The sequence below is a fragment of the Anguilla rostrata genome, chromosome 18 (assembly GCF_018555375.3).
Source record: "Anguilla rostrata isolate EN2019 chromosome 18, ASM1855537v3, whole genome shotgun sequence".
Lineage (NCBI taxonomy): Eukaryota > Metazoa > Chordata > Actinopteri > Anguilliformes > Anguillidae > Anguilla > Anguilla rostrata.
The window spans coordinates 30482322-30508644 of NC_057950.1; the positions used below are offsets into that span (position 1 = coordinate 30482322).

Here is a 26323-nt window from a genome sequence, read left to right on the forward strand (position 1 = left end):
TCCACATACCTTACCACACACACTGGAACATACATCCACATACCTTACCACACACACTGGAAGATACATCCACATACCTTACCACACACTGAAAGACACATCCACATACCTTACCACACACACTGGAAGACACATCCACATACCTTACCACACACTGAAAGACACATCCACATACCTTACAAACACAGGCTTACATTTAATACCTTCACCAACACACCTAGACATAGCATCCATAACCTCAACACACACTACTGGAAGATACATCCACATACCTTACCAACCAAAACGGAAGACATATCCACCTACCTTACCAGAGATCTGAAAGCACATCCACATCCTCACAACACAGAGCTACATCCACATACCTTACCACACACACTAGAACATACATCCACATACCTTACCACACACACTGGAACATACATCCACATACCTCACCACACACACTGGAAGATACATCCATATACCTTACCACACACTGAAAGATACATCCACGTACCTTACCACACACACTGGAACATACATCCACATACCTTACCACACACTGGAAGATGCATCCACATACCTTACAACACACACTAGAAGACACATCCACATACCTTACCACACACTGAAAGCATCATACATACCCACAGATCACCCCTTACCAACACTGAGATCATCCACATACCTTACCACACACACTGGAACATACATCCACATACCTCACCACACACACAGAGATACATCCACATACACATCATCCACATCAAAAACAGTACAAAAAACATGCACAAATTTATGTTTAGAGCCAAATGAAATGTACACTACTACACTACACTTTGACTTACTATCAAAGGTTCATAGGTCAAGGAATACACACAGCTGTATATTTAAGAAATAGTACAAAAAAAAAATTCATGGGTGTGTTTTCTTTACAGTAATTTAATAAAGCAATCTCTAAATCTAAACCATAATCTGAGAGTAATTGCTAATTGCAGGATGTGGCTGCCTATACTTTCTTCAGCAGAGGAGCGGAAGAGGGAGGAGGGGCCAGACTACACGGGGCAAAAAGCACGGCCCCACGAACACTCAGTCTTTCCAGCCCTCCTCCGCCTTCAAAATAAACATATAAACGAGCGAATGAGCATCCCGGTCGTTCTCCACGGTCAAGCGCGTCCGTTTCATTACACCAGCGGGTCAGCAGACGGAAATATTTCTCTTTTTGTGTGTAAGTTCCATTACCTCTCTCTCTGGGACAGCGGCTAAAGCAGCGTGCGTCGGGATTGGACGCAGCGGATGGCGGGTGTCGCGCCTGGCTGCCCGGCCGCTCGGCGCTGGCGGTCCGGAGGTGGGGGGGTGGACGGGGAGGTGTCGGCGGGGTCCGCTTTCGGAAAGACGGCGGGACGCGGCTCTTATCTTCGCTAATTGCGCTCCATAGGAGGGGGGATGGGGGGGGCTGGGGCAACGGGGCGGTATCTGCTGCCGCGGTGACGGGAGCCGGATAGGCCGGCGTAGCGACGCTCGTCTAAGGCGTCTCCGCATCGCCGCAGGTGGCGGTTCGCTCCAGACGAAGTCGCAGCTCCGTAATAACCACAGGAATTATAGCGGAAATTTCCGGAAGACGCGGCTGATGACGGACGGACTGGAGGGAAAACAGGCACTGAGCGCTTTAGCCCTGGGCCGCGTTCAGTATAACCGACACGAGCACTGAGCAAGTGGGTGGCGGTGGGGGAAGGGGGGGGGGGGGGGGAGGGGGTTATTTCGCGTCTCCAAAGATTTGTGGAGTCGGTCTCCGTATCGCAGAGTTTAATGACACATAATGGAGGGAAGCAGACTGCTCAGCTCCGGCAAAGAGCTGGCCCATTTTTCACAGCTCTCTAAACATCAAACCGAAATAAAACACAAAGGCCAGCCTCTTAATTCCTCACGCACTTACTGCCACCTGGCCTTTGAGCTTAATGGCTTCATTAATACCGCTTCTGTCAACAGCACCAAGTCTGTTTGGTCATTCTGAAGGACTCTTTTGGAATTCTGACTCCATTAGATGACAAACAAAATAGCTAATTCAGGTTAGAAACTGAATTAGCTATTTTGTTTGTCATTTCTACAGTTTTAGACGGCCTATACTGACATTATATCATTTGCATAACTCCCTGGATTAATGTCACTAGAGTAGTTATATACTTGAGACAACTGAAATGTTAAAAAAGGCAAACAGCCTAACCATCCATCCACTATCAATACCCGCTTATTCCTGGTTAGGATCGCAAGAGGTGCTGGAGCCTATCCCAGCATGCACTGGGCAAGAGGCAGAAATACACCTTCATCTAAACGGAATAGAATGCTAGCCCTAGCAGCGCACTTCTGAGGTAAGGCTGACTTGTCCCCCTTTTTTAAATGGAACCCCTCGAGGTTTCCGCTGTCACGGCGACCTTCGTTAGCGCTGGTGCTAGTGCTAGCCTCCGGTCCGGGCATCGTTAGCGGGCTGAAGTGCAGAGCCATTCCTCATCTCCCCGTCTGAGTCATGTGACCCGCTGAGCACGCCGTGTGTGTAAACGCATTCAGCGGTGCTGCAGCAGAGGGGCTGGTGTGCAAGACGAGGGTGGGGTAGGAGCGGCCGCATTAACCACATGCAAGGCATTCTGGGTCCTGGGCTTCCAGTTCATTCCACGTGGTTATCACGATGCTGCGCAGTCACTGCTTAAGTATTTACAACAAGTGTGTGTGTGTGTGTTTGTGTGTGAACAGGTGCATGTGTGTGAGTGTGTGTGTGTGTGTGTGCGTGCACAAGTGTGTTTTTGTTTGTGAGTGTGTGTGTGAGTCCAGTAAACTGCACTCTCCACTGTTGGAAAACAATGACCCAAAGTGGAACAGGACGTAAAGTGCATCTCTGTCTCAGTTCTGATTCCTTTAAAATGGTTCAGATGAGTATGAATGACAAGGCAGCAGAACAGACCCACTTAAATGTATTTGTTTTATTGCAAATGATTTGTCTGAGTTTTCACAATGACTAGAAAAAAAAGTGCTTTTTGGTTACGAATAACAATGTAAGAACACAAACATTGGACCAAGTGCCAGGAAACATTCTCTCTAAATATAAGCTGACAAAAACAGCTTGCCCATGAATTAAGAGGAAAATAAGTACTACTGGGCACAAGGAAAACAATAGCAGATTGTTAAATAAACCTTATAACAGAGATGGGAGGAATGCTTCATGAAGACCCAGCATTCAAACTTCAATGGGATTTCTATATTAAACCAGTTAACTATCCCATAATAATGCACACACACTAAGCCACCACTCAGCTCTTACGATCTTTTCATACAGGTATATCACATATGAGCCATCATATGCTACAAACTGTAACCACGCATCTTTCATAAACCGGTAAATGATCATTTGTCATTTCCTGCTCTTGCCTTTCTATCTAAGAGCTCATACAGTCAGGCTGTCTGTTGTGTGTAATATGCTATGATTTGGTACGATAATATGCCCCTCTGGGATCTCGAAGGAACGAATTAACCAGTTCCAACGAAAACTTCCACAACACAATTAAAGAAAAGCCTGGGCGTGGTGCTCAGCAAACGACGAAAATAAACATTCAGATCAAAGGCTTTAGAGCCGAACAACGGAAAACAAAAGAAAAAAAACCGCTTACAGCGTGTAGAAAATACAACGAAGACACGTTTACTGAAGTTTTACAAAATGTAAGATCCTCTCCTCATACAAAAGCAAGTAATCTTGGATTCAATCAACATTAAATGTTGTTAAAGACAAATTTTGTCTTAAGAAATAAATGCAAGTGCAATTTTTTAAAACAGAAAATACTTTAAAATTTGTTTTGGTGAATGCTGAAACTTAATTTGGACAAGTTTTTTTTTGTGTGTGTGTGCGTTTATGTGTGCATGTGCGCGTGTGCAGATGTGTGTGTGTGTGTGTGTGCATGTGTGTGTTTCTGAGTGTGTGTGCATGTGAGTGTGTATTCACGTGTGTGTGTGTGTGTGTGTGTGTGTCTGGCTCCTTACTGTCTCTCGTGTGAGAGCAGCCACTCTTTCAGATGGTTTCCCTTGCCGCCCATGTAGCTGCCGCTCTGCCCACTGCTGGTGATCACCCGATGGCACGGAATCAGAAGAGGGACCTGCAGGAAAACATTTTTATTCCTCTACCAATGAGCGTAGGAGGCTGAACTACACTACAGAAACAGGAAACGGCACTTCATTACAGAAACAGGAAGCTGCCTGGACTTCATTACAGAAACAGGAAGCTGCCTGCACTTCATTACAGAAACAGAAAGCTGCCTGGACTTCATGAAAGAAACAGGAAGCTGCCTGCAATTCACTACAGAAACAGGAAGCTGTGTGGACTTCATTACAGAAACAGGAAGCTGCCTAGACTTCATTACAGAAACAGGAAGCTGCCTGCACCTCATTACAGAAACAGGAAGCTGCACTTCATTACAGAAACAGGAAGCTGCCTGCACTTCATTACCGAAACAGAAAGCTGCCTGCACTTAATTACAGAAACAGGAAGCTGCCTGGACTTCATTACAAAAACAGGAAGCTGCCTGGACTTCATTACAAAAACAGGAAGCTATGGTTGTTTAACTTTATTTATTTCACCACGTTAATGTATTCTGTTTGTAGCGAATGGGTGGCAATATCTATAAACATCAATATATGGTTATACACAAAAGTTGAATTTTCAACATCACATAACGTCTTCCTGTTGCGAATGATGCCGATTAATATGAAGCAGCTGCTATAAAAAATATTGATAATACATATTGAGATGATTTGGATAAAAAACTACCGCTGATAACATTTATGGTTTAACACACCAAAGTGTTGTTATGGAAATTCAATTCACAAGGGAAACAAATGAAGAATCTTTATCTACTGATGCACATTTGATTTAACAGTATAAAGTGTCAATTAAATGAATAGGCACAGACATTAATATTCAGCTAAATGAGTGTTAGCATTAAGATATGATGATTTTCTGACTTGGGGGGGGAGCGGGGATTTAAAGTATATTTAAAATGGCATGGCTGTTGAAATATTTAACAGCGTTTTGACAAGGAGTGTAATATACTGTGTCTACATCTATTCTTTATTTAATTATCTTTTTTACTGTTTTTATTTTTAATTTGACGCTTGAAGTGGGGCTGAACCTGTCCGATTCCCACCCTAATTTGGAATGAGCGATTATAGCATTCAGTCAGCAGGTACCTGACTGACCAGCAGGGGTCGCAAGAAAGAATTGGCCAATTTATTGGAATAAATTTTATTTATTTTATTTAACCTTTATTTACCCAGGGTAGGTTCACTGAGCACGGATGCTCTTTTGCAGGAACACCCTGCTTCACACTCATACTCATTCACACCTGGGAGCTGTCCTGTACAACCACAATCCTCTATTGTTGGCCACTGAGCAGCTCCACTGGACGGAGAGAACATTTTTTAGCCAATTAAATCAGGGGATGATTAGGTGGCAAGTTTTTGTGAGAGCCAGATCTGGGATTTTAGCCAGGACACCGGGAAACCCCCTACTCTTTGCGAATACTGTCATGGGATCTTTAATGACCACAGTGAGTCAGGATGTTGGGTTTAACGTCTCATCCGAAAGACGGCATCTCCTACAGCACAGTGTCCCCATCACTGCACTGGTGCTTTGGGGTTTATTGACCAGAGGGAAGATTGCCCCCTGCTGGCCCACCAACACCACTTCCAGCATCAAGTACTACTGCTTTCAGTACTCCCTGGTGGTCTCCCATCCAAGTACTAACCAAGCCCACACCTGCTTAGCTTCAGCCAGTCGGCAGGAGCAGAGTGCATGGTGGTATGGCTGCTGGCCAATTAAACGTGGAACTCCTAAAGCCTCTCGTATCCTAGGCAACGCGTCCTCACCGGCACGGTCTGGGTTCGTTCCTGGGCTATGGGGCTCATGCATGTACAGCGTGGTGCCATAATCATTACCAGGCACCCAACGTCCCCGTCCGTCTATTCTTAAAACCAGAAGAGAAATACTGTGGCACAGCAATCTGCCAGCAACAACAGACAGGCCTGTTTGTTGGCCACTCTATTTGGACACAGGAAGTGACCCAATGCTGAAGTTGGTAAAGTACAGCAAATGAAAGCCATTATCATCAAGACGAAAGCCGCCTGACGGACAGTACAAGGCATTCTTCCACATCCTCCGACAGTTTAACTCTCACTCTGTAGGAGCCAACAAACTACAGAATTCCTCAATAGCGATGAAAATAGGAATTACTTAACGAGTTTCTGTTAACTTCACATTTGCGGGAAGTAGAAGGAGGCATGTACACGTTAACTCCGGAATTAATTAGGATAATCTCGTCCCCTCAGGATCAGCGCTTCTGAAATAACCACTGAAAAAAATGATAACGCACAATCGCAGAGAGCAGGATTACCAAATAAAACGCACAAATAACTGTGCATTTATTTTAACGGCAGGTTAAATATTATAATAAAGGGGGAATGCGTCGTATTCGTGTATTCTGGATGAGGCTGATTGTGAGAAAACAGAAAGTGACAGGCTGTTAAGCTCCTCCCGCTGCTCACGCGGGCGCTCAGTAGGCCTTCAGTATTTACAGAAATACGAGCGGAGCGGCGCTTCCCCTCCGAGCGCGCCGAATGACTTCAAATCGCCGTTGATACCAGTCAGGATCGCGGGCGGCCTTCCGGCGACGCCCAAACAGACACGCCGGCAAATCAAATCCGGTCGACGCGCGAAAAAAAAATCCATCGTTTACACCGCCGCCGTTTCAAACGCTATAAAACCTCCCCATAGATCCGCCCCCCCTGATGAAGAAGGGAAAAAAAAGAAGAAGAAGAAGAAGAAGAAAAACCGTCAGAGGAGCGGTTCGCGATCGATGGCGGAATCCCTGGGATCTGGGGCGGCCGCTGAATATCTTCCCCCGGCTTTGCGTTGGGCTGTGCTGGGGGAGAGCCGCGGGGGGGGAAGAGGGGTGTCTGTTTCCTCTCCCGGGCTCGTCGATAGCTAAATCCTGCCGAACAAGCGACAGCGAGGAGCTGATCGATGGGTCTCCCCCCCACACGGTCCCCCCCCCCGTCTGGTCGGGCCCTTCAGGGCCCCTGGCAGCCCCGACGCCGGGAACACGACGCTAAATCTTTACGAACGGCCGAGGAGCGACTTAGCTCAGGAGGTAAGAGCGGTTGTCTGGCAGTCGGAGGGTTGCCGGTTCGATCCCCCGCCCCGGGCGTGCCGAAGTGTCCCTGAGAAAGACGCCTAACCCCTAACTGCTCCCAACGAGCTGATTGGTACCTTGCATGGCAGCCTTTCACCGTTGGTGTGTGAGTGTGTGTGTGAACGGGTGAATGAGAGGCATCAATTGTAAAGCGCTTCGGATAAAAGCGCTATATAAATGCAGTCCGTTTACCGTTTACGTTTACGGTGGCAGCCGTCGCTGCGGTCGGTGGCCGGGCCCCCGTCCGTACCCCTCCTTCATGACGCGTTTTTCTCCAAACAAGCCGGCGGAGGGAGGGAGGGAAGGAAGAGGACGTATTGGACCCGGTAACTCCGGAATTAGTTTGGGAAATCCCATCGCGTCAGGCTAGCGGACCGCTTTAGCTTTGCGCAATGGAGCCCTGTCTGTGGCCCTGAACGACGGCTTTCACAGCTCTGTCTAACACGCGATTCACCTCAACCAGCGAGACCGCCGAGCCTGATGGAGCCTGGATGGAGAGCAGGGTTCGTTTTCTCTTCAGAGAAATTCTCTCAAGACACACTGATTTTGCTGCAAGTATTTCTTGTGGAGAATGTTATTGGACTACGTCTCCCATCACCCCCAGCTCACCGGGTTTCTCTTCATGGCTCCGCCCACTGCTTGCACTGCGTTAATGTTGCCAGTCATCTCAGCAAGGCGTTTGTAAGATACGGTCTCTCCCACTTTAACCTCTCTGGCAAGGGTCTGGAGGACTCGACTGGTGAATGTTTCTACATGAGAGAGAGAGAGAGAGAGAGAGAGGGGGGCAGAGAGGGAAAAAGAGAGAGAGGGCAGCAATTACACACATGTACACACACACACTCTCTCTCTCTCTCATTGTCCCAATATCACAACAAAAGTCAATCTGGCACTTAAGGAGTTAACCCCACCAATATAAAGCAGTCCTTTCAGTTTCAAGTTTTGACCAAAAAGAAAAAAAAAATAAAGTGTCTCAACTCAATTAAAAATGAAAATCAAACATTTTTTATGGGGAGTGAACTATTAGCACAAGTTGATGAATATAGGTCAGGATACAAAGAGAAAAGGCAAAAGCTTATTAATCAAATAATAAGGGCAATTCCAATGCTATTAGGCTCATTCAAATCAGAGTGGAGGGGGAGGAGGGGGAGAGGCTCAAACTCGGCTTCATAAAGAACATACAAACATAACTGAGAAACTGTAACAAAAGAAAAAAAAATACAGCACTTACTGGCAGAAGAGCAAGAAACACTTCTGATTATCTGATTAGCCTAAATATTGAGACATCAACCATATTAACAAACATAATCCGGGTTATATTATAATAGGGTCACCCCAGAAATGAACTTTTTTCTTCATTAATTTACGTGGATTAGCAGAGGGCAAAAAGACTGCCCCAGTTTTTATGTAATCATTTCAAAGTGCATGCTAGTTGTGGCAGCTGGGTTGAGTTTAAGGTTAATCGGTCCGATTTGTCCTTTAATTGCTTTCTATTCAGAGTAAATTCATTAGACAATGTTCCCTTCGACGCTGTTTGCTTTACCAGCGGGCTACTGCTAACGCATTCATTTACAGTACGTACAGTATGAAACTACAGGCACGTGTGCGCTCCTTTTCACATTTCATTTTCATATTAAGACGAATCTTCACTGTCTAGAACTTTACACTGAAAATATATGAATGTAAGTCTCCAGACAGGTCCATGGGCAGTAAAACAAAATGAAAGATGAGGCAGTTCATCTCAGCCGTGCACTGTGTGATGGCTGTTAACGTTGGGTGACTGTTACACTGTGTGCGTGTGCAGAAATAGCTACAGAGCTGTAACAGGAAGAACCATGGAAACGGCCACACACCCACACATGCACAAACTACTCATACTGCTTGCATGTGTGTATTAATCATAAGCCATAGCAGTCTTGTACAATTACCTGTTATTTTGCCATTTGGCTACATTTTTCTAATCGGTTTGATTGATTTCTAATCAGCATGGATCAGAATGGGATCCTTTCACAATGAGAGAATCACGCTGCGGGTGACCAATGGGTGACCAACACAACCTGGCTTCTGTGGACGGAAAAGAAGAAAGTATGCTTATCACAGTCACATTCAACAAAGATGACCTATCCTGGTTCAATTAATATATATTCATCAGTACAAAACGGTACAAGCACAGACGGACAGACAAGAAGGGTTCTAACCATTTCTGGATTTAATCTTCATATGTTATGTCATTAGCACCAAGCATTTTCATGATCTGATATTTCAACTGCATGTCTTGTTAGGTTCATGATTTAAGAAAGATTCTCAAATCCCTACACAGTCCCCATGAAACATGTATAGGAGACAGACAATCAAGGCAATTAGCCTTCAAATTGGGAGAATATTTACGGGATCAGAAGGGGGTAAAAGTGATTGATATACGCCCATGTGACTTATTAGGCTTTATCTGGGGGGGGTGGGGGGGCAGGGGGGGCCCTGAGGTACTGTTAAATAATTTTTCATTGATAATCAAGCTGTCAGCGCTACGAGCTAACTTTCTGAAGACGGACCAGGCTGAGCAAAGGTAAGCCCCTTAATTTCTTAATAAATTATTCTCTAGCAGGGGGTGCGGATTAGCGGGGGGGGGGGGGGCTGTCAGGGGGGGCAGGTGACAGGAAAACCGGCACGCTTTCATTTATCTGCGGGAGGAACGGCTCTCTCTGGGGGTTAATCTCCGGATCCAGGCTCGGCTTTTACCCCCCGGGGGCAGTCGAGAGAATTCGGCAGAAACTCGCCGGCTGAGTTTCTAAGCGATGGAATCCGCCTCAAAGGCCCGACCGCGGTTTCTCATCTCCTCAAACGATGAAGCTGCGCGCCTCCTTGCGCCTCCCTCTCCTCCTTGCGCCTCCTCCTCAGTGCGGGAGACCTGATTGAAGCTCCAGAGACCTCACTGTCCCACCGAAACGAACGGATCTCAACTTCTCCAACTTGAACAAAGATCCTCGCCCTTTTTACAGACGTCCTCCACTGAACCACATGCTGAGAGGTTTATGTTCACCAAGAAGGCCCAAACAATCACCACCACCGCCCCTCACTCCACCACAGTGCGTCAAAATATGCGGCTCCAGGAGCACCTCTAACCCTGCCCAGTGTGCCGAAATATGTGGCTCCAGGATCAGCCTTTTTGCCTACCTGAAGACCCACAAGGATGCAAAAGGAGTACAAGTACAAAAACTCAATCCTGAGCGATCACTGATGATGACCATGATTAATGATGATGAGTTTATGTCTAGAGTTTTCGATCATGGATCAAGAACTGCCACACCATGAAATCAATTTATTTAATAATAGATAATATACTGTATATTTACAGCACGCTACAGACATGATATGTGTCATACAAAGGTAATTCTTTTTAATATCGTAATGCTAAAATAATGAATTACTGAATTAACAATAGAACAGCATGTTGCACAGACCTTAATATAATGTGAAATGCTCGATTTCACACTTGATTCTCAGAGCTAGTTAACCATCTGTGCTGAGGTCTGAGCTCAACGAGGCCTAGGAGACCCCTAAAAACTAAACTGGCTCACAACTGCTAACTCAGAATGAGAAGTACAGGGTACAGAGTTAGCGAACGTTTTAACTCAGAATGAGAAGTACAGGGTACAGAGTTAGCGAACGTTTTAACTCAGAATGAGAAGAACAGGGTACAGAGTTAGCGAATGTTTTAACTCAGAATGAGAAGTACAGGGTACACAGTTAGCGAATGTTTTAACTCAGAATGAGAAGTACAGGGTACACAGTTAGCGAATGTTTTAACTCAGAATGAGAAGTACAGGGTACAGAGTTAGCGAATGTTTTAACTCAGAATGAGAAGTACAGGGTACAGAGTTAGCGAACGTTTTAACTCAGAATGAGAAGTACAGGGTACAGAGTTAGCGAATGTTTTAACTCAGAATGAGAAGTACAGGGTACAGAGTTAGCGAATGTTTTAACTCAGAATTAAAAGTACAGGGTACAGAGTTAGCGAACGTTTTAACTCAGAATGAGAAGTACAGGGTACAGAGTTAGCGAACGTTTTAACTCAGAATGAGAAGTACAGGGTACAGAGTTAGCGAATGTTTTAACTCAGAATGAGAAGTACAGGGTACAGAGTTAGCGAACGTTTTAACTCAGAATGAGAAGTACAGGGTACAGAGTTAGCGAATGTTTTAACTCAGAATGAGAAGTACAGGGTACAGAGTTAGCGAACGTTTTAACTCAGAATGAGAAGTACAGGGTACAGAGTTAGCGAATGTTTAACTCAGAATGAGAAGTACAGGGTACAGAGTTAGCGAATGTTTTAACTCAGAATGAGAAGTACAGGGTACAGAGTTAGCGAACGTTTTAACTTAGAATGAGAAGTACAGGGTACAGAGTTAGCGAACGTTTTAACTCAGAATGAGAAGAACAGGGTACAGAGTTAGCGAATGTTTTAACTCAGAATGAGAAGTACAGGGTACAGAGTTAGCGAATGTTTTAACTCAGAATGAGAAGTACAGGGTACAGAGTTAGCGAACGTTTTAACTCAGAATGAGAAGTACAGGGTACAGAGTTAGCAAATGTTTTAACTCAGAATGAGAAGTTCAGGGTAGAGAGTTAGCAAATGTTTTAACTCAGAATGAGAAGTTCAGGGTAGAGAGTTAGCGGATCTTGTAACTGAAAATGAAAATTGTGTACTTGCAAACGGGGGTGGGTGAGGACGGCGGTGGGGGGGTGGGGGGTGGGGCTCTTTGAGCAGGGCACGATGTGATGCGGAATGACAAACAAGTTGGGGGGGGGGGGGGGGGTGCGGAGAATATTGACAGCTCTATGATGCCACCCACGCTGGTTGCCGTGGGAGCATACAAACAGGCGAGCGCGAGGCAGCCTGATGCCGTTAGACCCGCCCACGTACACGTTTCCCCCGACAGGGAACAAAATAATCAGATCAGCCAATTATAAATCAGCTTCCACACAACCGCTGGCTTTCGTTTGAAGGAGTCCTTTAAGCGTGTCAGTTCAGAGTGAGTATACGCCCTCAGTGAAGCTCCATGACCAAGGACACTTTCGTGGGTCCACCACCGAAGGACAAACGATCACAAAGTGTCCATTTTGAGCGTGCCTTGGCATCGCCATGGGTTCTCCTTCAGTGGCTTTCCATCAGTTTCATTTCAACGCTCTCCAAGCCATTGTTCCAAACCAGCAGTCTAATTCTTGTGTATTCCACGTTCGGTCAACAACATACAAACCGAACACCCCTAAACAGAAATAAACAGTGTGAGTGAATGTGCATTCTTCATGCATTAATCTCAATACTGTGACTATTCAGAATTCTGATAATCCACACAGGATATTGAAATGGCAGTTGCCCTAATAACTGTCATCTCATTACCTAGCGTGAGTTGTGAGCCACTGAAATAGTCTTACTGAAATAGGCCAGTCCCCTTCACTGTGAGGTGAGCTGTTTCCTACTCTTAAAACAAGGCCTGGAGGGCATACATCGCTGTGTGTTTGGGATGGTTAATCACGCTGTTTCCCTGGTAACCATTTTAATAACCCCGCTGACTTTTCAAAAAACGTTCCACAATATATGTCAAGCTCCAGTTCCAGCAGATGTGTATGAAAAATGTTAACTGTACTCAGAGAAAAGCTCTGGTCTGGTCCACCTGTGTACATTTGTGTGTGAGTGTGTGATTATAGATACACACACACACACACACACACACACAAACATGCATACAAGAGGTTTTCCTCAGACATTCCCATCTCTCAGGGTGGAAAAATAACTGAAAATTATTTTGAAAAACATTTTTTGTGTTTTCTCAAGTTCACTTCACTTTTCAAATATGAAGTGTGTGTTACTTTCTTCTTACACTCACAACAATGAGGATAAAACCTACTTTATATTTGAAAATTGCCTCCGTCTTTGCATTAACTATACATTTCTAGCGAACTTGAAAAAGAAAAACAAATATGCATTTTGTGTTTTTAAAAATCGTATTTAACAGTCCTATCGAAAAAAAGTGATGTCTAAACAACTTCGGAATTCTTTCTTCGCCAGCTTCCTTACGGAGATGAAACCCGTTCTTCCTGGTTTCGGGTTTCGACTGATCAGGCCTGGGAGTACGCGCGCTCCGGCTCGTACGCCTGCAGAGCCGCGCGCCGAACGCCGTCTCCACCGTTTAAACTTTTCCCTCTTCTGAGATCAGACAACAACCGCCACCCTTCCCCGGCTCCCCGCGCGGTCTCCCGCTGGAAAGCCAGTCTCGCGAAATGACTCCGGAACCTTCCGAGGCTTCGGCGGCGGTGGCGGGGGGACGGGGGGGAGGGGGAATGTAGCTTCGGTTTCCCGCGGAGACCGCGGTCTCTTGCGCGGGGGGAGAAACGGCCGCCCTCAGCAGGTCTGGAAAGTGGCTTTCATTAAGGGCGCCTCAGGTGACGGCGGCGGGGGCGATCCCGCCGCGGTTAATGAAAGGTTTAAAGCGGCGGGTGAGGAGGTCGGGACCCCCGCTTTACTGAGGACCACCAATGTCAATTGTTTAAATAAGGGTTTGGGGGGGAAAGGGGGGGGGGGGACACCCTCTGAAATCTTAGCCCCTGCACGCACCCAGGACATGCCATAAAGACGTTACAGGTCATTAAACTCCGCGAGGAAGCAAGATTACACCGGGATTGGCGGCTTGGGAATCGCCAGAGCGGGATTGGCTGGCGGTACAGGTGTTGCTATTGATCGGCTCGAACGAAGCGCTTTATTTCATTTTCACCATTTTAGAAAATATTTATGATTGACAGTGAATTTGTCAGACCATACGCTGTTCAGGGGTAGACACAGCAATGTTAATGACTGGGGGACAACTACACTTTCTTATTACCTGACGTCATAATGTGGAACATGACATTAAGGGCCACAATGACTATCTTTTCCAGCCTTTGTCTAGAACAGAAAAATGCTGAAACACATTTGCAAATGTACAGTGCACATATTCAGAGGTCTGAAACTGAAAACCTTGTGCATTACTTACACCAAACCTCAGCTATTCTGGATTAATGTGTCAAGTTTTTCAAAATTTCAGGGGGAAAAGAATCAGTGTCAATCAGTGGTTACAACATGTCTTCTTGTAATTCTTTTTTTTTTTTTTTTACAGTGTGGTGATTCTGTTTTGAAGATGTTGAAGGTGCAAATTGAAAGAAGGTATTGGGAGATCTTCTGGCATTTTTCTGTGGACCTATTCTCAAAGGTAAGGGAAGAATTTTCCGCTCAGTAAAAAAAAAAAAGAAAGGGACACATCCATCCATTTGAAGGCAACGAAGCCTCGCTGTCCCCTCTGATGTTCCGACGTTCGGAGAACTTTCGTTTTCCTAATTTCTCTCGACATCACGGGGGAGAACGCGGCGCCTCACCCAGGTGATTAGGCCTTGTGGGGGAACGTTTCCGCGGCGCGTTTGAGAAGACCTCCGCCCCGCGTCGCGACGCACCGCGATAGCGACGCGCGGATGCATAATTAATGAAAGTGAGTATGCATAATTCCTGGAATGCGTGCTCTGTTCAAAGAGCCCCCCCCCCCAACCCCCCCAACCGGTAGCCAAAATTATCTGATGAAGACTAGGAGGCAGATGACGAAGGCCATCCATCAGAAGAGCGTTTTCAGCTTTGCTGGTGAACATCTAAGGTTCTGAATCTCTTTTAATATGGCCCTTTTTATGGTAGCACCCTATTGCCTACACGCTTCCTGATGTCACCTTCGAGATTATAATGCACCGGTACAAAGAATATGAATTTCCTCATTCTTAAGACCAGGACTAAATTAAAACAAAATTTTATTATGAAATTTTTAATTATTTTGCTTCTTCAGCACAATTTCTTAGAATTGGACATAATTTTGAAGAGAAAGGAGAAGTTATTAAAATTAAAAAAAGAAGAGTAAATACATTACATTACATTACATTACAGGCATTTAGCAGACGCTCTTATCCAGAGCGACTTACACAACTTTTACATAGCATTTTTACATTGTATCCATTTATACAGCTGGATATATACTGAAGCAATTTTGGTTAAGTACCTTGCTCAAGGGTACAACGGCAGTGTCCTACCCGGGAATCGAATCTGTGACCTTTCGGTTACAAGCCCAGTTCCTTACCCACTGTGCTACACTCATACATATATTTTTCCTCATGTGAACCGGTGTGAAAATTACACTGCATGACACTACACCACATACATGAACCCATAATGCAACAGAACACAAACGCATCAAACTGTGAAACAATGCTACACCTGACATGCCTAACAACACCCCCAACCCAGAGAGTGGATACGCACCTGCACTAAATGTACAAATTAACTATGCTACCCTAAAACCAAAATTCAAAACAACAAATACATACATACAACAGCCATAGCCGTAATTCATACAGTATCACAATACCCCAAACAAACGACGTAAGACAGGCATGCTGTGGGGTAGGTGTGGGCTGAATGGGTAGCACATTGCACACCAACTCCGAGGTCAACTGGAGGTCATCAGTGCGGACTGGTTGCGTTCCGATGTATGACACCAGCTTGTTGTGTCGTGGCAAATATTGGAGGAGCTGTAATGGACTTCACACTAAACGGAGGTTCACGAGAGCCTCAGCTCGTCAGAATGTTGACTTTCTCATTAACCTGCAGAGAGGGACTGATGGCAAATATCACAGGTGAACGATTAGGTCTCATTTGCATATGTAAAATATTATCCAACCGAGAGCAGGCAGCAGGCAGTACGCGTTTTCAAATGAATGTCACATGATGAAGTTGGTCTCTTAATGCAGAGCATCATCACTGACTCACTGAATGGCAGAATGATCAGAGATCGTACACAGAGATCTCTCTCACAGATTAAGGAATGATCAATGATCTCACACACAGATCTCTCTCACAGATTAAGGATTGATCAGAAATCTCAGAGAGATCCCTCTCAGTTTAAGAAATGATCTCTCTCACAGTTAACAGTACGAGGCTTCAGTAAGGTGTTGATAAATGCTGCCTATGTACATCCTGAACATAACTGTGAAATGATTTGCTCGTTTCAACAGCACACAACAGAAATACACTTGTAGGGATGATGTATTCGACTGAAGGATTGTGTGAGATGTCCATCAGACTCTGTTGAAGTGCCCTAACCCTTAAACAGGAGTGGAGCACAGTGGTTAGGGGACTGGGCTCGTAACTGCAAGGTTTTAAATTTGATGGCCAGGTCGGGCACTGCAGTCGTACCCCCGAGTGAGATATCAAACCTGAACGGCTTCAGTAAATATCCAGCTGGATATATGGACTGTATGTAAAGAATGCAAGCTGTGTAAGTCACTCTGGATAAGAGCCCCTGCAAAACACCTAAAATGTAAAATGTAAATGAAGTGCATCAACAGTATAATAGAAACGCATCCACTACACATTCTCTTTGCTGAATAGTAACCTGGTAAACCTTATTACATGTAAAGTATTTGGAAAGGCAAACAAAATTTTGAATTCAGCTGATCAACACTTATATATAACAGACACCTCTCAGGTTCCACCCAGGAACATAAACTGTCTTTGGGGATCTCATAATTGTGTGCTAACCACAGGCCACGCAGCTCCTGTACTCACACTTAGCATTTAGCAACATCAGTGTAATTTCAGATCTCGGTGTGTGCGGTCGTATAGCTGTAATTTCAGATCACGGTGTGTGCGGTCGTATCGCTGTAATTTCAGATCTCGGTGTGTGCGGTCGTATCGCTGTAATTTCATATCTCGGTGTGTGCGGTCGTATCGCTGTAATTTCAGATCTCGGTGTGTGCGGTCGTATCGCTGTAATTTCAGATCTCGGTGCGTGCGGTCGTATCGCTGTAATTTCAGATCTCGGTGTGTGCGGTCGTATCGCTGTAATTTCAGATCGCGGTGTGTGCGGTCGTATCGCTGTAATTTCAGATCTCGGTGTGTGCGGTCGTATCGCTGTAATTTCAGATCTCGGTGTGTGCGGTCGTATCGCTGTAATTTCAGATCTCGGTGTGTGCGGTCGTATCGCTGTAATTTCAGATCTCGGTGTGTGCGGTCGTATCGCTGTAATTTCAGATCTCGGTGTGTGCGGTCGTATCGCTGTAATTTCAGATCTCGGTGTGTGCGGTCGTATCGCTGTAATTTCAGATCTCGTGTGTGCGGTCGTATCGCTGTAATTTCAGATCTCGGTGTGTGCGGTCGTATCGCTGTAATTTCAGATCTCGGTGTGTGCGGTCGTATCGCTGTAATTTCAGATCTCGGTGTGTGCGGTCGTATCGCTGTAATTTCAGATCTCGGTGTGCCCGCATTTATCGGTGCGGTCGTATCGCTGTAATTTCAGATCTCGGTGTGTGCGGTCGTATCGCTGTAATTTCAGATCGCGGTGTGTGCGGTCGTATCGCTGTAATTTCAGATCTCGGTGTGTGCGGTCGTATCGCTGTAATTTCAGATCGCGGTGTGTGCGGTCGTATCGCTGTAATTTCAGATCGCGGTGTGTGCGGTCGTATCGCTGTAATTTCAGATCTCGGTGTGTGCGGTCGTATCGCTGTAATTTCAGATCTCGGTGTGTGCGGTCGTATCGCTGTAATTTCAGATCTCGGTGTGTGCGGTCGTATCGCTGTAATTTCAGATCACGGTGTGTGCGGTCGTATCGCTGTAATTTCAGATCACGGTGTGTGCGGTCGTATCGCTGTAATTTCAGATCTCGGTGTGTGCGGTCGTATCGCTGTAATTTCAGATCTCGGTGTGTGCGGTCGTATCGCTGTAATTTCAGATCTCGGTGTGTGCGGTCGTATCGCTGTAATTTCAGATCTCGGTGTGTGCGGTCGTATCGCTGTAATTTCAGATCTCGGTGTGTGCGGTCGTATCGCTGTAATTTCAGATCTCGGTGTGTGCGGTCGTATCGCTGTAATTTCAGATCACGGTGTGTGCGGTCGTATCGCTGTAATTTCAGATCACGGTGTGTGCGGTCGTATCGCTGTAATTTCAGATCACGGTGTGTGCGGTCGTATCGCTGTAATTTCAGATCTCGGTGTGTGCGGTCGTATCGCTGTAATTTCAGATCACGGTGTGTGCGGTCGTATCGCTGTAATTTCAGATCTCGGTGTGTGCGGTCGTATCGCTGATTTCCTGTTTCGCGCGCGTGCGCGGGGTGTTCTTCGGCGGCGGCCTGCTCAGGTTACGTCCCGACGAGCGGCGAGTCCGAACGGGCGACTGCGTCATCGAGCTCCCGGACTGGGCTCGGCAAACGCGCCGGCCGCCCCGCCCCCTCGCTCGCCGACAGAGAGGCTGACCGCGCCGCCTCCGCATGTAAACCCAGCCGCAGGAGGAGCGTGTGCGGGCCGCGGACGTGTGACCAACGGGACTAAAACACACAAACGTGCAATTGCAATTACTATTTTACGGGTATATTTTTTTCAAGAAAACGTTTGAAATGCTTTCAATCCGCTTTCCTGACTGACTGCAGAAGGGAGAACGATTCTCCTGTTCGCCAGCGTGGGCTGTAACTTATTCATGCCACAATACTGGAAAGTACATCAAAAAAGTGTTAATGGTTTCAATATTTAGCTGCTTCAGGGAAAGCAGAGAAGAGAGAGAGAAAAAAAAAGCTCAGTTTAATGGCTGTGTTTCGTCATTAAAATGAAAAGCTTAACGCATCTTATAATCAGAAGACAATTTGCAAATCATTAAGAGAAATGTACGATTCCATTAAAATACAAATCAAGCGGCCCTCGCCGGGCTAATAATCTTTTTTTTTTGGATAATATTTAGCGGTTCTCCTCGGCCCCGTCGGTTCCGCCCTTTCGCGGGGCCACCAGCGAATGATCTCCCCCCCCCCTCCCCCTTCCCCCCCCCGAACCCGCGACACTTTAACGAGCAGGAGAACACCGGGGCTGATGCCCTATTCAGAGCAGGTACTAATGAAGAACTCCGCACATTCTGAAATTTCTAATTAAAACCCCAAAGGTTTCGGAATGGGACGCGACGCCGGAGCGCCCGGGGGCGGGAACGCTCGCGCTCGGCGGCGAGGGCGCCTCGCGCCTGAAAGTTGATATCGTAATTGGTCTTGATGTATCTTTTTTTTTTCCGTGTTGCCGGGGTGACGATTGGGGAGCTCATGACCGTATAAGAACTCTCCGTGGATTTACCTGCTCGTTGAAAACGCGTTTCGGCTGAACCGCCGTGCTGCCGAAACGCGCGCTCTGATTGGAGGGGCTGAGCTTGCTCGCACAGCCGGCTCCGCAGCGCGTGAGGCACGCGAGCCCCGCCTCCCCGCCGTCCTCCTTCAGCGGAGAAATGTGCTCTGATGAACGCTAAAACAGAATTGCCATTCAACCCGGGTAACTCAAACCGTTCGGTTATTCCCTTTTAAAATGATTTGGATCCTACGCGGTTATTATTATTTTTTTTTCAATGAAGCGACTCGTCGCTTAATGACACCGAGGTAATCAAAAACGATTTTGATTTCTCAGACGCGGATCTCGGTAGAGAAAGGACGCTTTCGTGCGTCGCCTACTGTTTTTTGTTTAAAAATTCCTTTGAGCATCAGTTATTTGTTTTGGCGTGATACGAGTCTGAATTAGCTTATGGCAAACTGCCAGAAGTCTCTCAATTCCCCCTTATGCCACTTTTCCAGTGAGCGTATCTATAGAATATTCTCATTTAACATTCACTACCGCGTTGCTCCAATAAACGTCACACTACTTCTATAATACGTAGCATATACACACACACAGGCTACAGTACACGCAGTGCTGCGCAGACATGTTTAAATGAAATGGTCAGGCGTAAACTCCTACTTTGATACGATCTGCAGTGGGCGGGGAGCTTGAAAAACGGCCCTCAACAACACGGTGACATCACTCTCTCCGTCACTGACGTTCACACGTTAAACGGTAAAATACACACCTGCCAATCACTACAATTTGAATTCTCTGTTGACATTGGCCGAGTGGCTAGAAGATTGAAATATGATTGCTTGTTCTTCACCGTAAAGGTGTGATGTCCGGCAATGTGTGAACAGTAATTTTTTTACGGAACCTCTCTGTTTCCAAAAAAAGAACAAGAAGGAAAAAAATATTTAATACTAGGAAAATTGAAATGCAAACAGCAGCTCAGGCCAAAGGTCTGACAGACCTATCTGTCTTTATGACGGAAGTGTAGAGTTGTCACAGGCCGGTGTGTTGAAGGTTGGCCATGCAACAGGAGAAAATCAGACTGGACTTGCAGAGTGCCCGTGATCCTATCTGATCTTGAAAGCAGAGAGATCAACTTTGTTACAAATGTGTGTTCCGTCCACCCAAATGCACACTGGGTGTTTGTGTACAATAATCCTTCTGTAAAGTAATTTCATAAACTCAAAAGTCAATATAGATGGGCCCACAAATAAATGAATATTCAGTTTTCCCAACCGTCTTTAAGAAGCCAGTTGACGGGGTTCTGTTGTTTCACCTTTCATTAAAAAAAACAATAAAAAACAACCGCATGTTACTTTTTGAATGATATAAATATTTGGAAAAAATACGTCTCCAACATGGCAAAACAACCAATTCATTTGCTTCTCTACAGCTTTTTTGAGGGTTGATCTGAGTGCATTCTTGTCACTGATTGGTTCACAAAATGTGAGCAACTGTCCACGTTTTCCCCCAATGATTTTGGCAAAGGGACATTTTGTGCTGACAATGTGCTCATTGAAAGTGAACATCCCAATCACACATTCTGATTTTCAAAACTTTCAGCCAATCAACGCCAAGATTTGAACTACGCTGTTCTCCAGCCATGCGGCAAGAATTATGGGAATCCCAGCCAAGACCAACACGGCCAATCAGAGCAGCCACAGATTACACCCCCTCATAACCTTACTTTTGAATATTTTTAACCTCATCTTATTTCAGGTGCAATGGCATGTTGTGGTAGGAGCTTTATTGAGCTGTCAGTCAAAAGGAAAGCCCAGTGGTTTCTGGGATATCTGTCTGCCACAAACCTTTCTGGAGGAGAGGATGGTGGAAAACTGGGAAGGGCAGTTTGTCCACAGTCCGTGGGTCGTCAAAGTAAGCCATCAGCCAATCAGCAGCCTCGCGCACAGGGGTGGTCACCTCCTCGAGGCTCTCGCACATCACACGGGCCAATGGGCCATCACTAGCTCTGCGGAAGCAATGCAATTGGTTACAACATGCGCCATTAGGATTCCCTGGAGATTCCACATCGCCGTGCTGACCGGCACCCGCAAGCATTTAAATGGAGTTTCTGAATGGGTTTCGCTTTCGTCTAAAATGCTGTGGCCGTGGAAACTCCATACTGAAAACATTACTTTTTATTGGATGAGATTAATTATTAGTCATTTCTCACAGGTGCGAAAAACGGTTGGCAAGCAGCTCACTGCCAGTGACCTCACTCCCTGGACCAGAGTGGAGGGATACTACTGCCTCATAAGGAATCTGTTTATGCTTAGGGTTATGATACACTCTCATTTTATACACATATAATTGTAGCTGGTGTGGCAAATCTCACCGTCCAACTCTCGTACCTATTTTTATTGTGACGTGTTGCTAGGGGCTTGGAACTTTAAAAGAAAACATCCCTCTCTCCTTCCAGAAATCTCTCCATTTCCTCCTGGAAAGAGTGACACGACTGGATTCGTAGCGAACGATCAGTAATCTCACCGAATGATTTTAAAAATTCTACCCACACAAGCTAAGACACATTTGTAATCTTGCTTTTGTGACCGCACAAATACAATACATAAGTTTCCACGAAATTGAAATCGAGGTAAATTTATCCTTTGTTCCTGGATATATTTACTAAACAATAACACTATAAAATATTTGCTGTGTGGAGAGCATGGAAAGGTACTTGAGAATTTTGATTTGGTTCTGGAACATGACAAACGGGCTGTACTCTTTATTTATCATGTAAAAAGTGGTACGTCCCCTGAACATCGTGCTCTAAACATGGGCATTACTGGAACAGGCATCAAACAGAACCTCTGCTGGACCCGCACAGTACTTCCATTAACTTGTGTACAACCTTATAAATAAGTAATATTCCCACTTAAGTGGCTCTCTTGTAAATCGGTTTATACTGTTTCGTATAAATAATACACATTTCCCCTCATCCTTCATGACTTTCCTTTTCTCTGTCTCCGCAGATAACCCGATATGACACCGTTTTTACACTTTCTGCAGCAGAGGGTTTATGCACCTTTTAAAAAACCCAGCCCGGTGGTGTCCTGTCTTCTCTCCCACCTCCTGCTGCAGATTGAATGTATATTAGATTCTGTATCGCAGAATGGCTGGCTTATTTTAAGGAAAAAAGCCGTTGACGTAATCGCTGTTATTCGAGGTTGAGTTAAAAACACTTTGGGGGGCTCTTGAACAAACAGCCAACGCAATTATGCTACGAGGACACAGGAAAACCAAACGCTTTCGAACACTACCTACCGCACTGCATATTTAGCACGGCCGTTCGAACAGGGCCTGGTTACAAACACATTCGGGCTATCAGCTTGTGTTTATGTGATGAAGATTAGGGCAGAAAAAATAACATTAATACTGCTTAAAATAGCCAGCGGAGCAGGGGAATTTGAACAAAATGCCTGCCCAAGCACTACACGAGCCAGCCCATTAGCATTAGCCCGCGGCGCATGAGATCACAACACCACACATCAGGGCCAATGACACGCACAATCCCACTTAAGCGCAGTACCCAAAACTGGGACTGCAGCTTCACCGAAAATAAAGTTATCAGCATTAAGTGGGCTTATTAAAAGGAAAGGGGAAGAGTACGCTATGCAGACATAGTTAATAAGGAAGAGAAACGTGCATTTCAGCCCGCAGAAAGAAACAGTCGTAATAAAAAGCACGGTGGAAGTGACAGTCTGCCGTCCGGCACAGCGCACGCACAGGGATAACCCCGACGCGCATTCTGCAAGTGGCCATGGCGCACTTTTAAATAAACGATTAAAAGTACTATCTCTCGGTACTCCACCCCCGCCCCCCCAAACCTCAGTTTTCTACACCAATTACACGGGAGACTGCTGTAACTCAAACGAGTGCTTTTATCCACCGATGAAAGTTTGTAGAGAAATCGTAACGGCCGATGTTCGCGCAGGAAAAAATTCCACGCCGGGGATCTCAAACCCAAATCCAAGTGCGTCGCTGTGCCTGCTGGTTTTTTTACGCGTTCCTGCACTTAAGTGCTCAATGCTAATTCATCGGTTGGCTAAAGGGTTGACGCACCTTGTTTCTGAGGCCTACACTGGCCCCTGACTGAAAGGAAATCGCAAAAACCAGCAGAGACTGCGGCCCTCCAGGACGGGAGTTTGAGACCCTTGTTCTGTTAGCGGTCTGCAAATTTATAAACCCGTCAGACCTACGCGTGAAAAACGAATACTATTCAGAGGCAAAATGCAATACTGCCTCCTGTCACAAACTGCCAGGCTTTTACAGTACCCGGCGGGGTCCTTCCTCCCGACCCTCGTCATCCTCACACTAACAATCTGTTACTTCCTTTTGATTGGTTGCTGCAGAGTGCAGTGTTTGGTCAGAAAATGCAAGTTTATAATCTGCTATTTTCTGCTTTATGAGGCATCTTTCACCAAGCTCAGCCTCTTCAGGGAGGAAATACTAGCCAATAAAGACGCTTATTTCAGACCTGGCTGAGGTATGCTTCACGTGCCAGAATAGAAATATATTTCTGAGAGAAATATGTGTCTGCTGTAAGGAGAGACACAAGTTCGAATTGTAAATTCTAAGAGCAGGAACCCACAGTGCAACAAATCACTGTCAAAATGGGGTTGTCCAGTGAGAAGTTCCTTAGCAAAAGTTAAACCAGTATGTGCTCCACTTGACTTCTAGCAAAAAGCTACACTCACTCAATTGTGGATGGTTAAACCAACAATTTCTCCATCATAATACTGAGTAAACACGCGCACACACACACGCACACACACACCGTCAACTAATTGAAGCCATGTGGTGGAAAAAATATTATCAATATTAATGTTATTTATTTTTTAAGACCAGAACCCAGACAGGGAACATTACGTTTCCGTGACTAACATTACGGGGTGTATTAATTTTTTTCATGTGATACCGGAGGATAACACCAGATCAGAAGGGTCAATCTCCAGTCCTAGAAGGCTGCAGTGTCTGAAGGTATTTGTGGGTTTCTTTTCAATCAGCAGCCAATTAAGGCCCTGAGAACAAGATGTGCGGACTCTTTAGCCAATCAGTGACTTACATTAATCACTTGTGCTGAAACACAACGAAAACCAGCAGACAATGTGGCCCTCCAGGACGGGAGTTTGACACCCCCGCTACAGATAATATATCTCTCTGACTGACTATGGGGTCAGCTGCACCACAGCAGTAGTTACCCATTATAATACATCCTGGAAAAAAAAACAAAAAAAAAACGTTTCCAGCAAAACGACCTGGAACCATAAATCAAACTCGCATTGTTAGGATGGTGGCAGGGTCGCACACTTGATAAGGTCAGAGGTGCTAAGTGTCTGTTCCTATTGGACGGTCAGGAAGAGCATGTGCGGCTCTCCCTCCATCCTCCCCTCTGTCTTTCTCACTGACGGTCCCAGTCCTCTTCCTATCTCTCCATCCCTCTCTCCCTCACAATGCTTTCCCGCTCTCATCCCCCTCCCTCAATCTCTCTCTTTCTGTCTCTCTCTCCCCCTCTTTCATCCACTCATCCCTCCCTCTCTCATTCTCTCCTTCCCTCCCTCCCCCTTTTGTCTCTGAGTCTCAGTGCTCTCTCCATCTCTCTCCCCCTCTTTCATCCACTCATCCATCTCTCTCTGTGTCTCTCCAACCCTCCCCATCCTCTCATCCCTCTCTCACTCCCTCTCTCTCTCTGAACCTCAGTGCTCTCTGTCCATCTCTCTCTCCCCCTCTTTCTCTCCCTCCCTCTCCCTAGTACAAACACTACATTTGACTGAAGATCTGTTTTTGCATAACACAGGTGGTGTCCAGCTTTCCTGTTTCCTGTTCCTGACACGCTTACCTGTCTGTCTGTCCGTCTGTCTGTCTGTCTCCCTTACTGAGCGATGAAAAGACATTCCTATGATGGAAGCTCTCGGTAGAAAACCTCCAGGAAGTGCCAACGTGCACCTCCAATCGGTAAACAATTTTTGGATGCCAGGGCTTTAAGGCACAGAAAACTGCACCAAAATGAACTGCCTGGTCCTCCATATTTAGAGATAACTGAGAAAGATCTGGCTCAAGAGGTGACTACTGCTTGTAAATGATAATGCCCCCCCCCCCCCCCGCCCCCCTGGCTCCTCACCTACACGAATGAGCTCCTGTCCGGCTTAATTTCATCCCCCCACCACCACATCCTCTCTCTGGGCCAGGGGGAGCTGAGGGAAGGGGGGAGGGGGGTGGGGTAGTGTCCCCTGGTCCCCTGGTGTGACTGGAGCCCCATACGCTGTCCTAACACTCATTACAGCATCTCCCCTCCCCCGGGGTCCTCCGCGCCAGACGCCCTCCCGTCGATCCCACCGCGGGACTCTCTGTGGGCGAGGCCCCCGGCCCGCGCGGGGCCCTCCGGGGCCCCCTTCCCCTGGTCGCTAGCGGTATCCGCTAGCCGCGCCGACGGGCTGTCACATTCCCCACACCTCGCGGAGGGGCGGCGGTGCCGCACACCTTCCCCGTGCAAATGGTAAAATAAAATAAGATATTCACACTTGTCTCTCAGCCCCCCGAATCCCTCGTTCTTTACATTTTTAAGAAATGATATTTCCCTCCGTCTATTTTCCCCTGTGCATACATCTCTTCCTTTCATTTATTTGTTTCCGTGTTTCCGCTGTGTCTGTGACTTTCTCCGCTGCGAGCGAACGCGTGTTTGAGACGGGGGGCTCCACGACTGCGGCGGCCGTACTTTTGGGTTTGTTTAGTTTGACATCAGCGGCGGGCGGATTCGTAGATCTTTGTGTTACGCCGATCGGCGACGCGGCGCGCCAAGAGAACACGGGGAGCCGCACAAACAAAGTTTGGAGAATCTGAACAGCGTTGGCGCGATCCGCGTAAAAACACAGGCCGAGTCTGTCAGCCCATCTCTAAAGCGAGCGTTACTGAGGTAT

At 46.2% G+C, this 26323-nt stretch overlaps 1 protein-coding gene across 3 annotated transcripts in view; it reads right to left on the bottom strand.

The window, feature by feature from the left end:
• Positions 1-2942: 2942 nt before the first annotated feature.
• mgmt (O-6-methylguanine-DNA methyltransferase) overlaps positions 2943-26323 on the bottom strand; it is a 70024-nt gene continuing 46643 nt past the window's right edge. For all 3 annotated transcript variants that reach the window (XM_064317189.1, XM_064317188.1, XM_064317190.1), the window contains exons 4-6: positions 21215-21375; positions 7821-7960; positions 2943-4121 (exon numbers count right to left, since the gene is read on the bottom strand). In XM_064317189.1, coding sequence (XP_064173259.1) covers positions 4005-4121; positions 7821-7960; positions 21215-21375 — 418 coding nt within the window. In that variant the 3' untranslated portion in view covers positions 2943-4004. The remainder of the gene's footprint in view (positions 4122-7820; positions 7961-21214; positions 21376-26323) is intronic.